This window comes from Merops nubicus, unplaced genomic scaffold, assembly GCF_000691845.1.
Source record: "Merops nubicus isolate BGI_N331 unplaced genomic scaffold, ASM69184v1 scaffold15330, whole genome shotgun sequence".
In the NCBI taxonomy this organism is placed as follows: Eukaryota; Metazoa; Chordata; class Aves; order Coraciiformes; family Meropidae; genus Merops; species Merops nubicus.
In genome coordinates this window covers 417-13,780 of record NW_008584949.1, presented here as the reverse complement: position 1 = coordinate 13,780, position 13,364 = coordinate 417, and the positions used below count along the sequence as shown (strand labels likewise).

General features: G+C 38.4%; 1 protein-coding gene across 1 annotated transcript; it reads right to left on the bottom strand.

Moving 5' to 3' along the window:
* Nucleotides 1–847: 847 nt before the first annotated feature.
* Nucleotides 848–9,282, bottom strand: TMEM38B (transmembrane protein 38B). Its single transcript, XM_008945967.1, has 5 exons — nt 9,132–9,282; nt 6,038–6,222; nt 4,881–4,968; nt 2,678–2,795; nt 848–1,087 (listed from the first exon to the last, which is right to left on the bottom strand). The coding sequence occupies exons 1-5, from the start codon at nt 9,236–9,238 to the stop codon at nt 881–883; spliced, it is 705 nt and encodes a 234-aa protein (XP_008944215.1). The 5' UTR covers nt 9,239–9,282; the 3' UTR covers nt 848–880.
* Between the last annotated feature and the right edge of the window lie 4,082 nt (nt 9,283–13,364).

Genomic DNA, 13,364 nt, shown 5'->3' with positions numbered 1-13,364 from the left:
AACAAGGCACATGTACTGGCTTGTATTCTTTTTTAAAAGCAAGTTTGGCTTTGGAAAGAAAAAAATGCTTACGCTTCTGTAAAAGTCCAGGCAGAGATGTCTAGTCCCAGTCAAACTGAGAGGTAACTACAAACACGTGGAAGTCACCTGTGTAACATGAAAACTAGCTAGACATCAAATGTTTGCAAGTAAAGTATCAAAGTAAGCCAACAATGAAAATGTTGAAATGTTTCTACTTGCTAACTGTAAAGATTTTTAAAGGTATCAGATAACTCACTCTTATTTTAAAAAATAAATTAATATTTTTCATATTCTTCTAAGTAAATTATGAAAATCTAGACCAGTGCAATGTGAATTACAAGAGTAATTCAGTTATTTTTCTAGTTAAAGGCATCAGTTCGGTACATTTGCATAGTTTTACAGTGTGATTTGATTAAGCCTCACTCAGATGATGACTTTCTTATTTGGGACATGCTGCTGTGAACACCTGGCAGTGCAAATCCATGCTATCCAAGTGAAATGTAAGAAGCCAGTGGGAGGGGAGAGTGAAGCAAGTGATGCATCAGAAGAAATAACAAAGTCGATTGCCACATTTCGACATTACCCTTTTTAGCACGTAAGCACTTAAAGTTACCCTAAGTACAAAATTTAATAAACTTACAGCCACTATACAAATCTGTGGTTTTTAAACTTACAAATCCCACAGGCACATTTAGGCATCTGAGCAGCAGCTTACAAAACACATTCTGAAGGCAAAGAACAACACAGTAGCACAAAGTCCAGTGCTCTCCTCACGTTATCTTTAAACAAATTTCTCAGCCAGCCTCATCTGAAATACGAACTTCTTCACAGGTTATGGCCATCAAGGATTTTAAGAGACTTATTCTGTTTTCTTTGCTTGTCTTTTCTTAACGCCATCAGTGTGTTGTTCAGAGGACCGGTCACAGACTGAAGAGCCATTGGAAGATGCAGCCCCTTCACCCTTCCCTTTGGAGGGCGTCTTTTGCAAGCCAAAGAACATATAGCCTAATGCAGCCTCAAAAGGAGCAAATGGAGAAGCTGAAGATCTTCTCAGCATCATTGTTACCTATGAAGAACAAGGATCAAGTCACAATGAAAGTTTTAATGACTTCACAGCAATTGAAAATAAGTTCAAAGCTGAATGGATGTATGGCATTTCTAACTTTGTACAGTAGCATGAGGCCATGCCACCAAGAACAGGAACACATTCACTGTAGCTTGAATTGATCAAAGAATGCTTTTCTCGCTGACCTGTGCTCTTCACACAGCTATACACAAGCAATGTGCACAAAAAACTTTCTGCGTATTTACTAAAATCATCCCAAGAGTAAACCACATTTTATGTCGTACAGCTCAGGTGAGGAGCAACTTCGAAGTCTTAATTTCTGTACCTTGGTCAAACTGAAAGATAAAACAGTGGTGATTTCCATTTAAACTGAAACAATGTAATGTGTAAGCACCTAAATATATATGTACAAACAGACTTTAGTTAGAATTCCAGACAGCCATACTCATTCCATGAAGTTTAGAGATTTAGGTGGAAATTCTTCAGAATACGTAAGTTTGAATCGGTGCAGAAAAAAATGTTTTGTATATCCAGGTACTGGACAAGTTTATATTGCAACAGTTTTAGAGTTTTCAGAGACCTGAGACTTTTCTGGAACAAGGTAGTATTACAGGACCATGCCAGAACTGCAACTGTTGCTTTTTTAGTGAATTAAATGCTCAGGTTCCACACTGTGGGTTTCAGAACTTGGTCACTTCGGTGCAGCCTGACAGCCAGCTGCTGAAGACAGCTAGAAATTCTCACCTGCAGAATAACATTCCTTTCCTACTCTAGTCCCAGCACCCCCAGTTCAACAATGCCTTTACTGGTTTGTTTACGTGTAGAATCAGGAGCACAAGCTTGAAGTCTCACCTTCCAAAAGGCAGCTTTTCTAGAATTAAACTTGTCAGCTGCTTCACAGAAAGGAGACTGGCATCTTCAAGACACACTCTGGTTTGTTCAACAGCAACCCTGAAGCTCTTAAAATCACCAGGCTTCTACTAACACAGACTACACTTTGTTACTAGCTAATAATTCTAAAGACAGGTATCATCCTGGAAATGAACAAGACTGGAGGAATTGAAGATAGCATTAATTACTTTATTATAAAAGTAGTTACAGCTACTTCAAAGTGGTTTTGATACACTTTCTCCTCCCACCTAAACGCTCACATTGTTAACACTTTAATCTACACGAGAACCTAGTTAGCTTGTTTTGCAAACCCACAAATGACTGCCCAGGTACAAGGAAGGCTTAAGTAGCTAGCAAAAGGCAGAAAACAGAGCTTCTTTCTACAAGCAAAAGTTCTGTTTGAGATTATGGACTTATAACCCTGACATTACCAACTGCTGGGTGCCAAAATTCCTCATTTTCTTTTCCTTTTCTTTCTCCATATATTGAACAGTATCAGTAACAGGATAGGTTTTCTGCTCTGCTTATGTATAGAAGTTTAAACACGGGCTTAAGCTTTTGGTTGGAGTTTGCCTTCCCATCAAGGAACACAAATTTGAGCTGGTGCTAGAACGCTGGGAGGGCATTTTTAGTTCTCTGAAATAATGAAATAAAATATTTTCTTTTATTCAGTTATTTGCAACATACTCACATTCTTACCTTGGAGACTACCAGAAAGATGGTGTAGAAAAACATGAGGCTATGTCTTGCTATTGGCAAGTACTTGCTGTGTTGCAGGGTGAAAAGAACAGCTCCTATCAAGGTTACCTTCACAGGGCTAGAAATCAAACAAAAAAAATGTTCATTTCCTCTCTCTACTCTACAGTGAAAGCTACCCTGGCCTGGAAATAGATATTCTTAGGGTGTAAAAGAATAATTTCTCAATAGAACTCATGAAAACTTGTGGTAACAGTGACAAAGTCCAAAACCTAGCTATAATTGTAGTAAGACTTTAACTTTCTATACTATCACTATGCTTCTGTTCCATAATATGGACAAGCATCAGGTTCAGCACTACTTTACACAGGAGCACACTTGTATTTGACAAATCCTCCTCAAATCAATGCATCTGTTCAGACTCTACATACCAGCTTGCTCCCCTTCTTCCTCTCCCAATGTACCTTACTGAAGAGTTAAGTCACAAAGCTTGCACTACCCAGACAAGACTTAAAAACAGGTTCCTCTGCTGTACACCAGGTGTTAGTTACTCCAAGGAGTTGCTTAAGGTTGAAGAACAACATAGCCCAAGTCTCAGTTCACTGTGACATCCCAGAAGTTCCAGGGTTGTAATCAGCTTATATGAGCTAGGCCTATGTTGCCAAGTTTTGCCAGCATCACTCTGTTGACCCAAAACACGCAAAGATTTTTATCATCTAGCTATCTTCATTGTGGTGGCAAAATCCCTTGCTAGGTATGCAGTAAAAAAAAAACAAGAGAAAGAAGAAAAACAAGAGAATTTGGTCAGTTATCTGAAGTCATCTTAAGAGAAAGTACTAAAATACTGACAGAAAAATTCTGCATGTTTCGTTCTGTACATGTGACATCTACAGGTGACATTCCTATTATCATAGAGCATCTAGTGTGGACACATTCTTCTCTGTCTGTTCAGAAACTCAGAAATTTACTGCATCAACTTCCCACTCAGGAAGTCCAAAAACAACTCTGTGTACACAGGCAGCTCATCCATTTGCAGGATGTTTGATCCACTTAACCTTACTTATACTTATCCATAGCTTTCTTCTACTTAATATTCTTAAGTTTTATATATTAAACAATAAAAATCCTTTTCTTGTTAATTTGAGCCATATCCACCACGGACTTGTTAATTTGAGCCATATCCACCACGGACAAGGAGAATATATGCAAGCACTGCAGGAGTCATTAAGCTTTGATTAGTGCTGCACCTGTCAGTACAGTGTTATTTGGGTTTACATTCTTGACAGTGACCTCTCCCTTTTAGAAGTCTGCTTTCAAGACTGCCACTTACATTCTAAATTCTAATTACCTGCAATATCAGAAAAAGCCCACAAACACAAGCCATAAAAAGTTGAAATATTTCCAGTGGAAAGGCTACAAATTTCTCTTCTGTTATTCTATTGCTATGAGTAGCAGCAGAAAAGCAAGATAACTTAAAAAAAAAAATAAAAAATTGTGATTTTTAAAGACCTGAGAGTAACATGGGAAAGATCAAACTAATTTTAGGAAATCACCACAGTGAGCTCATCTTGACTTACAATAATAGCTTGTGGCTGTCTCAGTTGTCATTTTATTACTGTATAGACTAAACTGGGAGCCATGTAATATTCCCCTTCTTTGCCTCTGGATTAGAAGCAACGTTTCTTATGGTGCAGTATATTTCTGCTATATTGAATGATCAGTTTGCACTTTCTCCAAGAATTGATCTCTCTGGAGGAAAACAATACTGGCAAAGTCAAAGTGACAAAGGTCAAAGGAAGCCAACTTAGCGATGCCCAGAACATCCTCTAAAAATGCACATTTCACTTGTGCACTTCTGGTACTGCTGTCCTTCCATTTTGGATAGAAGACCATATCCCTGTAAGACAAACTGAGTCAATACTGCTTTCCAGCAACTTCCTACTGACTCAATACTGCTTTCTGCAAATAACTGTTGTTGACTAATTTTCCCATTTGGTGTGCTTGTGCCTAAAATGATTAAAACATCTGCTAAAATTGCTGAAGATCAAACAATCTTGACAAGATACGCACCAAAACAGTAAGTACAAACATGACCTACTACTTGTTTTGCTTTGTTATTTTTTACTTTGACCCACTAAAAGTGATAGTCAATACAAACAGTTAGTAAAACAACAGTTAACAAGTGTAATCCTTTTTAAAAACTTACTAGGACATCTTCAGGAGTTCATTGGTTTCAGGTTTCCACACTCCTCTCACCAGCTGCTCAAAGTTGGAAATTAGGCCACCACCAGCTCCTGAAAATGCAGAGATTTACAGTAAGCCTCCACTGGCTGCTACCACCACTGCAAAACCTATTATTGTTCCGAGAAGAACTTGTTCCACCAGATGCCAAATGTGGCACCCGAAGCTCAGACTTAGAGAGACTAATCCAATCTTTTATATGCGCATGACTTGAGTGACTGGCATGAAACCTCAGAGGTTTTAGCTACTTAGCATGAACCTCAGATTTACCTTTCTGTGATAGCATCCAAATTGATGCACTCACCACTACAAAGCAATGCCTGAACTGCCAGAGTAAATCCCCAGCGAGGCATATATAGTTCCATTCTTCACATCATCATGTAAATATAGGGGGTGTCTCTAGAAACTACAAGGACCTTCTGGAAGGAGAGTGGGATATGTATTTTTACACTAAAAGAATACATGACACAAGAAGGTGTTACAGACACTCTGACCAATGAGACTGATAATATTATAAACTGATAATATTATACCATTAGGTCAACACGTTAACACATGTTTCCCAGAGCAGAACAGAACCAAGTAAATAGAAACAAGAGCTGCACTACACTTCCTGAAGTGGGTCTAACACTGTGACTACAAAAACAGCTGATAGGAAGGTAGCTTCAGAGTCACACTCCGAACAGCAGGCAGGCAAGAAAAGTCATTCCTGTGTTTAAAATCAGCTAATGCTTACAACCCAAAACTCCAGGAAAACAAGTTCTCCTCTTCAGCCATGTGCAAGGAAAATAGCCATGAGGAAAGTGTTGAACAGTTTAGTAATACCACTGAAGTTACACAGGAGATCTATTTCTTTATTGCCATCAACAGCCCAACCTGGAAGTCCTCATGAGACCTTCTAAAGGGATAAGATGAACTTGCCTCAAAGTCATTCAGTGTTACCCTTAATCCAGGCAGAAAAACTGCTGCACAGGCTTTTCCCTTGAGGGGCTAACAGAATGCATCAGGACTCTTATATCCAGCACAGAAAGGAATGGTGCTACAGTTATGCTCAAGGGCTAGCAATTTAAATACTACTCCAAAACATCACAATCTATCACAAGACAACATTATGCATGTTACCTCTGGCCCAGCCCACAGCTACCATGACAAGCCAGGCATCTTTGAAGTGACTGTCTGCATGTGCAATGCCAGCTGTTATCTTCCAAGTCCTAGTCACTTCTTTCATTCCTGCAACCAGAAGCCGCAGAGGCAGAAAGGCAAAGCACCGGTAGAATATGTCTTGGGGGCAGTAAAACACAAGATACCTGAAAATCATGATAAAATCCATTAGCAACGTTCAAAAGTTTTTGCTAAGAAATTCACTTTCTAATAAACTTTAAAGATAGTTTTGGAATATGACTAGCAATGCATGATATACTACTGATAACTCACTGTCTTGCGTAGTAGACATATCAGAAAATTTTAAATGCTTTTGAGCATACTTGAACTCTTGCACCAAAATCATTAAACATTATTTAGAATTGTTCTTACTGCCACATTGTCCCAAAGAAGAATCCGTTAAAGCTCTTTCTCATGTACTTTAAATTTTACTAACTGTTCTATAGCTTACATATGTTTTTATAATTAAAATTATTAGAGTCTGACTGATTTTGTGTGCTTTTGGTTTTTTGTGGCTTACTTTTGGTTGGCTTCTTTGGTTTTGTGGGGGGCTTTTTTTTCCTGAGGATTACAACAGGGTGGTACATTACACACAGACACCATGCTCTCACACTGATAGGTACACAGAATGATATAACTTCAGCAAGAATGCCTCCAGTAGTTACTGTCGTGCCAGATGAACAGTTTTTTTTCCAAACACATTTCACATCTTGGTAACCACCAATCACAGCTTTTCCATCTTGCCAATTACAAGCACATCTCTTTTTTTCAAAAAGTTGATAGCACAGTTCTCAAAATCTAATAACAGCTTTTATCAACGCGCTTTTAAAACAAAATGAAGATGACTAACAATGAAATCCTAAGATGACAGTAAATTTCAAAAGATTAGATGATTTGGTGTTTTATTGTATCTCTTCATCAGAAACAAAGTCCAATTTTTACAGAGGCGTTCAAGGTCTCAAAAAATTAATGAAGATTAAGTATCTAGATTGTTTCAGCACAGGAATAAACGAGTATTAAGCAAAAAGCATAGAAAGCCTTTAAAGGACAGGGAGAGTACTTTTTCACTTAAAAAAGAAAGAAAAATAGATACTTGCCTGTTGGCTTAAGTCTTCTGAGCTCAAACCTGCCTACCAAGAATTTCTAAGGCTGTACTCTTCTGCTTACTCAGGCTGCAATACAGATATGCATCTTTCATATCTAGCTTACTTCATTGAAACTACTAGCAGACACCACAACAAGGAAAAGTCCATGTTTCACGGTTACAGATTAAAAATCAAGACAGAATCCAGGGCTTGAGTGATTTAGCAAAATTTTCAAAATGTTGAGACATGATAAAAAAAAAAAAAAAAAAAAAAAAAGGCAACTTATCCTTTACAGCACAATGCCAGGAAGCTTCCTCCCCAGAAAGGCAAAGTGTAGCTGAACTCCTGCCCCAGTTATACATTTTCTTTTTCTGCAGTGGACATAGCACCCTGCCACTGCAAACTTCTAAAGGTTCTTCTCTTCAAGACCTCCCAGAGCGTAGTGTGCAACAGTCTATGTGCCTGTTTTTCACATACAAGACAGTTACTGGAATTTTAGTAGCTCACTACTGCTCTGGTGCTCAGCTTTAGCTTTATTTTGAATAACTTACATTCTTACTTTTCCTCCTATTGTAAAGTCAACTGCCTTTGTATGCAACCAAGCTTCAGTTGACAGGAAGTCAAAGATGCACAGACCACGGATTTAAATCCGGTAATGGCAAGCAGCCATTTAAACCACGTATTCAACAGAGCACAATAAGCAGAATTAACGTGCAATTGCAGAACGTGGGTTGAGGAACCCCCAGCACAGGTAACGGGGTTACCTGTGGACCTTGGCAGCAGCCCCGCCACGGCATCTTTGCCCGTGGTCTCTGCTAGGGAGACCGGGTGACAGCAGATGTCGCTGTCCTACAGAACATTCAGGAGCGCTTGCCAGGCGTAGCACAACGCCTTTTATGGTCACCTTCGGAAACCTCAATTCACATGATTCAGGATCAAGAACTAAAGTAATCACATTCATGAAGAGAACTTCGTAAGACAGAAGCTTAAAAAGTTTTGTAACATTCGCAGCTCCTCATTAAAAAACTCCATTTTATTCGTGCACAGCCAATCACGTTTGATTGTGTTGAGTTCAAGAGAAATCAAAGTCCATGCACATGTACTGCCAGCTCCTGTCACTTGCTGAAACGAGCTGAAACTATAAAACCTAACGGGCTGCTAAAGCATTTCAAGCAGATAACACTCTTTTTTTTTTTTCTTTAAGACAGGAATTGGTATTTTTAAGTTCAAAAACCCACTGCTGCTCTCAAATTTTGTCAAGTTTGATTGAGGGTTTCTTCAAAGACCACTTTCGAAAACAAACAAACTGCACTGGAAGGCCAAATTCATATGAAAATAACTCCAGTGGTTTTTCTGAATTCCAAAACAGGCCAGACTGCTGCCTCATTCAGATGCCTGACTTCCCATTCAGCTTTATACCGTCTTCCACTGCAACGCGCATGCATTTGGCAAAGGGCAAAACATAGGGGGAAAAAAAAGAATGTCAGGAGGCAGAAACTAAAAGAGAGGAAAGAAGATCAGTCCCAATTACAGACAACTTCAAAATTTTTACATCAGCCAGGTTCTGGTCTTCCAAGAGCTACTGCTAATAAACTAGACCGCATTTATGACTTACCTATATCCAAAAAAAAGCAGTAACTGAAGTCCACTTTATCCCAAAATAATGTTTTCAGCTGTTTGACAAGGAATACTATAAAAATCTAAGTCAAGTCTAGTCTATAGACTGAGCATTTCGTTATACAACAGCCCACAAGAGTTGCTCTTTTAGGAGCATGTTATTTCTATAGAACAGGATCCTAACAGCTATTTCACTGCAGTGACTTGCTGGATGAAAATACAGCATCCAAATCTATAACATTTTTCAGTTAAGCTCCTGATTTACATGGAAGCTTGATGATATAGTATCAGTTCACAAAGTATAGCTTCCTCGGAACCAATACTGCTCATCTAACTCAACAGTGGACGCTTACCAGATCGAAGATGCCAGAAGAATATTCGTGCCCTTTGCCAAAAATGCCACCGGAGGTTCTGCAAGCATCAGCGAAGACAAAACTGAACCACCAAAGCAACAAAGCATAGCACTAAACCAGCAGGCAACTGGACTTCGGACTGACACTTCCACCACTCCTGAAACAAAGGGAAACGCGCATAAATAGAAGCAAATATTTGAAATCGTGTTTGAAAAGTCAGTATCTCTCAAATCACTCAGTCCAACGTTGTTTCTTTAGGTAATGAAGAATCCTGCGGAAATCCGTCTGCTTTCACAGGAAAAGTCTTTGAAAGTGCACTGACTTAAGCATACGCTACCCAAATAAAAGTGACAGACAGACATTGTGGTGTCTGAACATCTTCTGTGGGTTGATTTATTGTAACTATTTGGCTACTAAGCAGAAAAAGCTTTCAGAGCATGGCTGAGAGGTCTCATTGTTAATAAACTGGCATAGACATACAGTTGCTTTCAAATCTGTATTAAAAATACACAAGTGGCTTTGCTGAGCTAGACAGGACTGGTATTGATAAACTTTTGCAAGGCTAAGTCTACAGATTCCATTTCTGCTTTCAGTGTTGACGAATTCAAGGTCACTGTTTTCTTTTTCCCTCAAAACACCCTGCTAACTGTGTCTGCTGACCAAAATGAAAGCAGTATTCAAAACAATTATTAAATAGTTTCACCTGCAATTCTGAACAGAGAAAAAAAGACTACCTGAAGCCACAATAATAAATGTTAAGTCTCCCTTGTTATTAAAACATTTACAGCTTGGTTTACTTTGTTATCTTTAAAATTAATTATCCTTTATAAATTGCAACAGAACTATGCCAGGAGACTATTCAACACTAATAGATCATGCTGTAGGAAATAGGAAGCCTTAACCAGTTTCAAGGGGAGATAACACTTCATCAAAACCAGAATACGCTCAAGAAGTTGTTCTGACCGTTGCCTTCTACTTCAGAAGTTTAATGTTGTCAAAGCTTCCCCTTTACAGAGGTGCAGAGCTCTGCTTGCCTGAACTAGTTTAATTTTCCATAGTCCAAAGGCTGAAGTTCACAAAAGTAGAGACTAAACCAAGTGTCTGCCCCAAAATGAAATCTGACATATGTTCTCAATTCAGAAGAGACGCTTTTGTTTTTTCAAGCATTTCTGTGGGAAAAGAAGCTCCTTATTCAAGATGAGAAGCTCAAACGTACCCAAGAGAATGCAGCACTCCCGATGCAATTCACTTCACACAAGAGTATTAACAAGATTGTTCCAGTTTCCATGCTGGCACAGGTATTCCGTATTGCAACACTATCTGAATTCCTATCTAACAGCCAGTTGATAAAAATGAGCATTCCTAACTATTACAGAACATCCAACTATAAAATAACTTCTCCCTTCTTTTTAAAACTATTGCATAATTTATTTTCCATATTGCAGTACGTGGTGCTCCAAGCTGGTTATGCTCAGCTTTGTTATTGCATATTATCACTTCTCCACAGCAGCTATCAATTATGTTTGTGTGAGTAAAATTAACCAGAGAAAATTCTAAAGCCTGGTAACGTTACTTGGTAGCAGAAATAAAAATATAAATTGGGCTATCACTTCCAGATCACATATAACTGAATGTGGACCTATTTTCACCAAGATATTTAAAAAGGGTAACACACTTGCAGAATATTAAAGTTTTGTGCTTAATACACTGAGGTTTCCTCTATTAAACACAAATTAAAATCTAAAAATGCTGACAGCTATTGCATTCAGAAAAAAAATTTAAAAAAATTAAATAGGTACTCACTGGTCCAAAAGAACTACAGTAGCTTCTTTCTCCCATGTAATTATTCTCTTGTTTGACGACAAAGGTGCATTACAAGTATTACTCTACACCTACTTTAGTGTGAAAGGACTGACCTCCCTTTCTTGCAGTAAGAGAACATCCCACCTCCATGTTCAGCAGTACTCTCTCTGTTGAGCAGCTCCACTAAATGCTGCTGTGGCACTGTAGCATAAAGGGACGGTATAGAGAGGAAACATCCCAAACTTTACAGGACAATGAGAAAACCCAGCTAGCACAGACAGTCAATGTAAATCACAAGGCAACATGTGCTGGAACTGAAGAGTACTGCTAGCAGATCAGCTGTTGCACTATGCACTAGTTTTAGCTCCTGGACAGATATAATACAGGATGTCATGTGCACAGTAACCTGCCACAAGACCAGGAACCTCCAGGCAAGAGGTTCCCTCCAAACAAGACCTCCATGATAGGAAGTTTCTACATCCAAGAACTGTCAACCCCCAGGCCAGGTTTAAAAAAAAATATATATTCTTACATTCCAGACCTCCATTGTCATGTGGATGTGTACCAACCTCTCCTTCCTTAGCATCAAGTTTACACCCTTGCATTATCAGAGAAGTAAACAACTTAACATATACTTGACAGCCTTCATCAGACTATTGAACCACCTCTTCCCTCCCCACAAAATGCAGCATAACTGAGAGCCAGCTAACTGAAACTCAGCAGTTTCTTCACTTTGCCAGATCACTAACCTAGCAAAAGGAAAACATTTCAGGTGCTTTGCCTTTGAATTTAACACTCTGTATTTTATTTTTCACACACGGGCATATAGATTGCAACACAGCTGGTAACAGTTCTAAGGAAAAAAATTCAAGATTCTCATGTATCAGGTTTGAAAAGGTTTAAATTTATTTCCACTGTACCATTTGACAAGGTTTCTAGTTCAATGTGCCTTCTCTCCCATGTACTTTATTAAAATATTTAGTGGATTTTTCACTTCTTATACTAAAGTGCAGATTAAAAACAAATCTTAAAAAAAAAATTCAACTAAATATTGAATTTGTTAGTTAGCTACCTCTGCTCTTTTCAAGTCTATTTCCTTGGCTCAACAAATCATTGTTTCTCCACTCTTCCTTTCCCCCACAATTAGCAGAAAGTGGTTTCCAGTTTAGAGGACACATACAGGAATTACTGTTGTTACTACCAAACTTCCCTCTATAAGCAAGCTCAAAAACAAACCATGCAAATTTCTTAATTATGCCATTACCTGTAAAAAGACAAGACTGCAAAGTCTACTGGACTTGAAGATTTTTCTATTGGTCACCACCAGAATTTTCTTGGCTCAAACACCAGTACTTAACAATCTATACCTGCTATCTGACAAGGAATGTATCCCACATACAAGGCAATGAGGCAAAAAATGCTGATACTAATTTAAAATTCATCTTAGCTTTGGTACCAAAGTTATGATTGGGATGTAGCCTTTTGGAATACAATTTTAAGTGGTTCACATGTTTCCAAACAAGTGGTCAATTATATTTGTTCTCTGATGCATCCTGTAAAACTAATGAGGCATCATACAACAATTCAAAATATGATCTGCCAGAAGGCCACCAGTCCTGCGAACGGTATACTTCAGAAAGTAGAGATAAGGTTTCAAAACACAAGGACTATTGTTGAATAATGTTTTACACGTTGTTTGTAGACAACTGAAACTACAAAAAAAAATTATTTTAAACTGGGGGAAGGGGTGTGGCATTTTAATGACACAGTAATGTGGAATAAACCTCATGTGGCTCTGTCTTGACCATGTAATTCTTGTATCACCAGCCATTTAAAGTGACCCAGTTACTCCCCTGGGAAATACATTTACTGTTTTAAGTTTCCAAAAAGAATATATAGTAATGCCTAAAGAATATTAATTGATGAAAATATATCTATTCTGACTATTTCATAATGACTGCTGTTTCAGTTATGATTTAATATTCAAACTGCTTGTAACAGAGCAGCATGCAGTCATCTAAATTACAGTTATTAATTAAAACCATTAGACTCAAAACACTCAAGTGTTTCAACCTTCTGCAATTAAGATGAGAAAGAAAAAGCACTATGGGCACAGAACTGACCAGACTTCTGACAGAACTCATACTGTCCAGAAGTACTGGACTAAAGCTACACTGATGCTGGCAAAGCATAGACTCCCCTCAACCTGGTCTTTGTGTCCATTCCAGAGGAAAGTTTAGAGGTAGTGCATGGTGGCATCAAATAACTTTAGCCAGAAAGTATCTTTTTGAATATAAAACAGCTGTATTACACAAAGCCACAGGTCAGCACCCAGCAACAACTTTAGCAGTAGTAACAAAACTTGGTGAAGATGCTAGCATAGTAAGCACTTTATATCTGCCTTGGCCGTCTGCTAAGTGCACCTCCTCA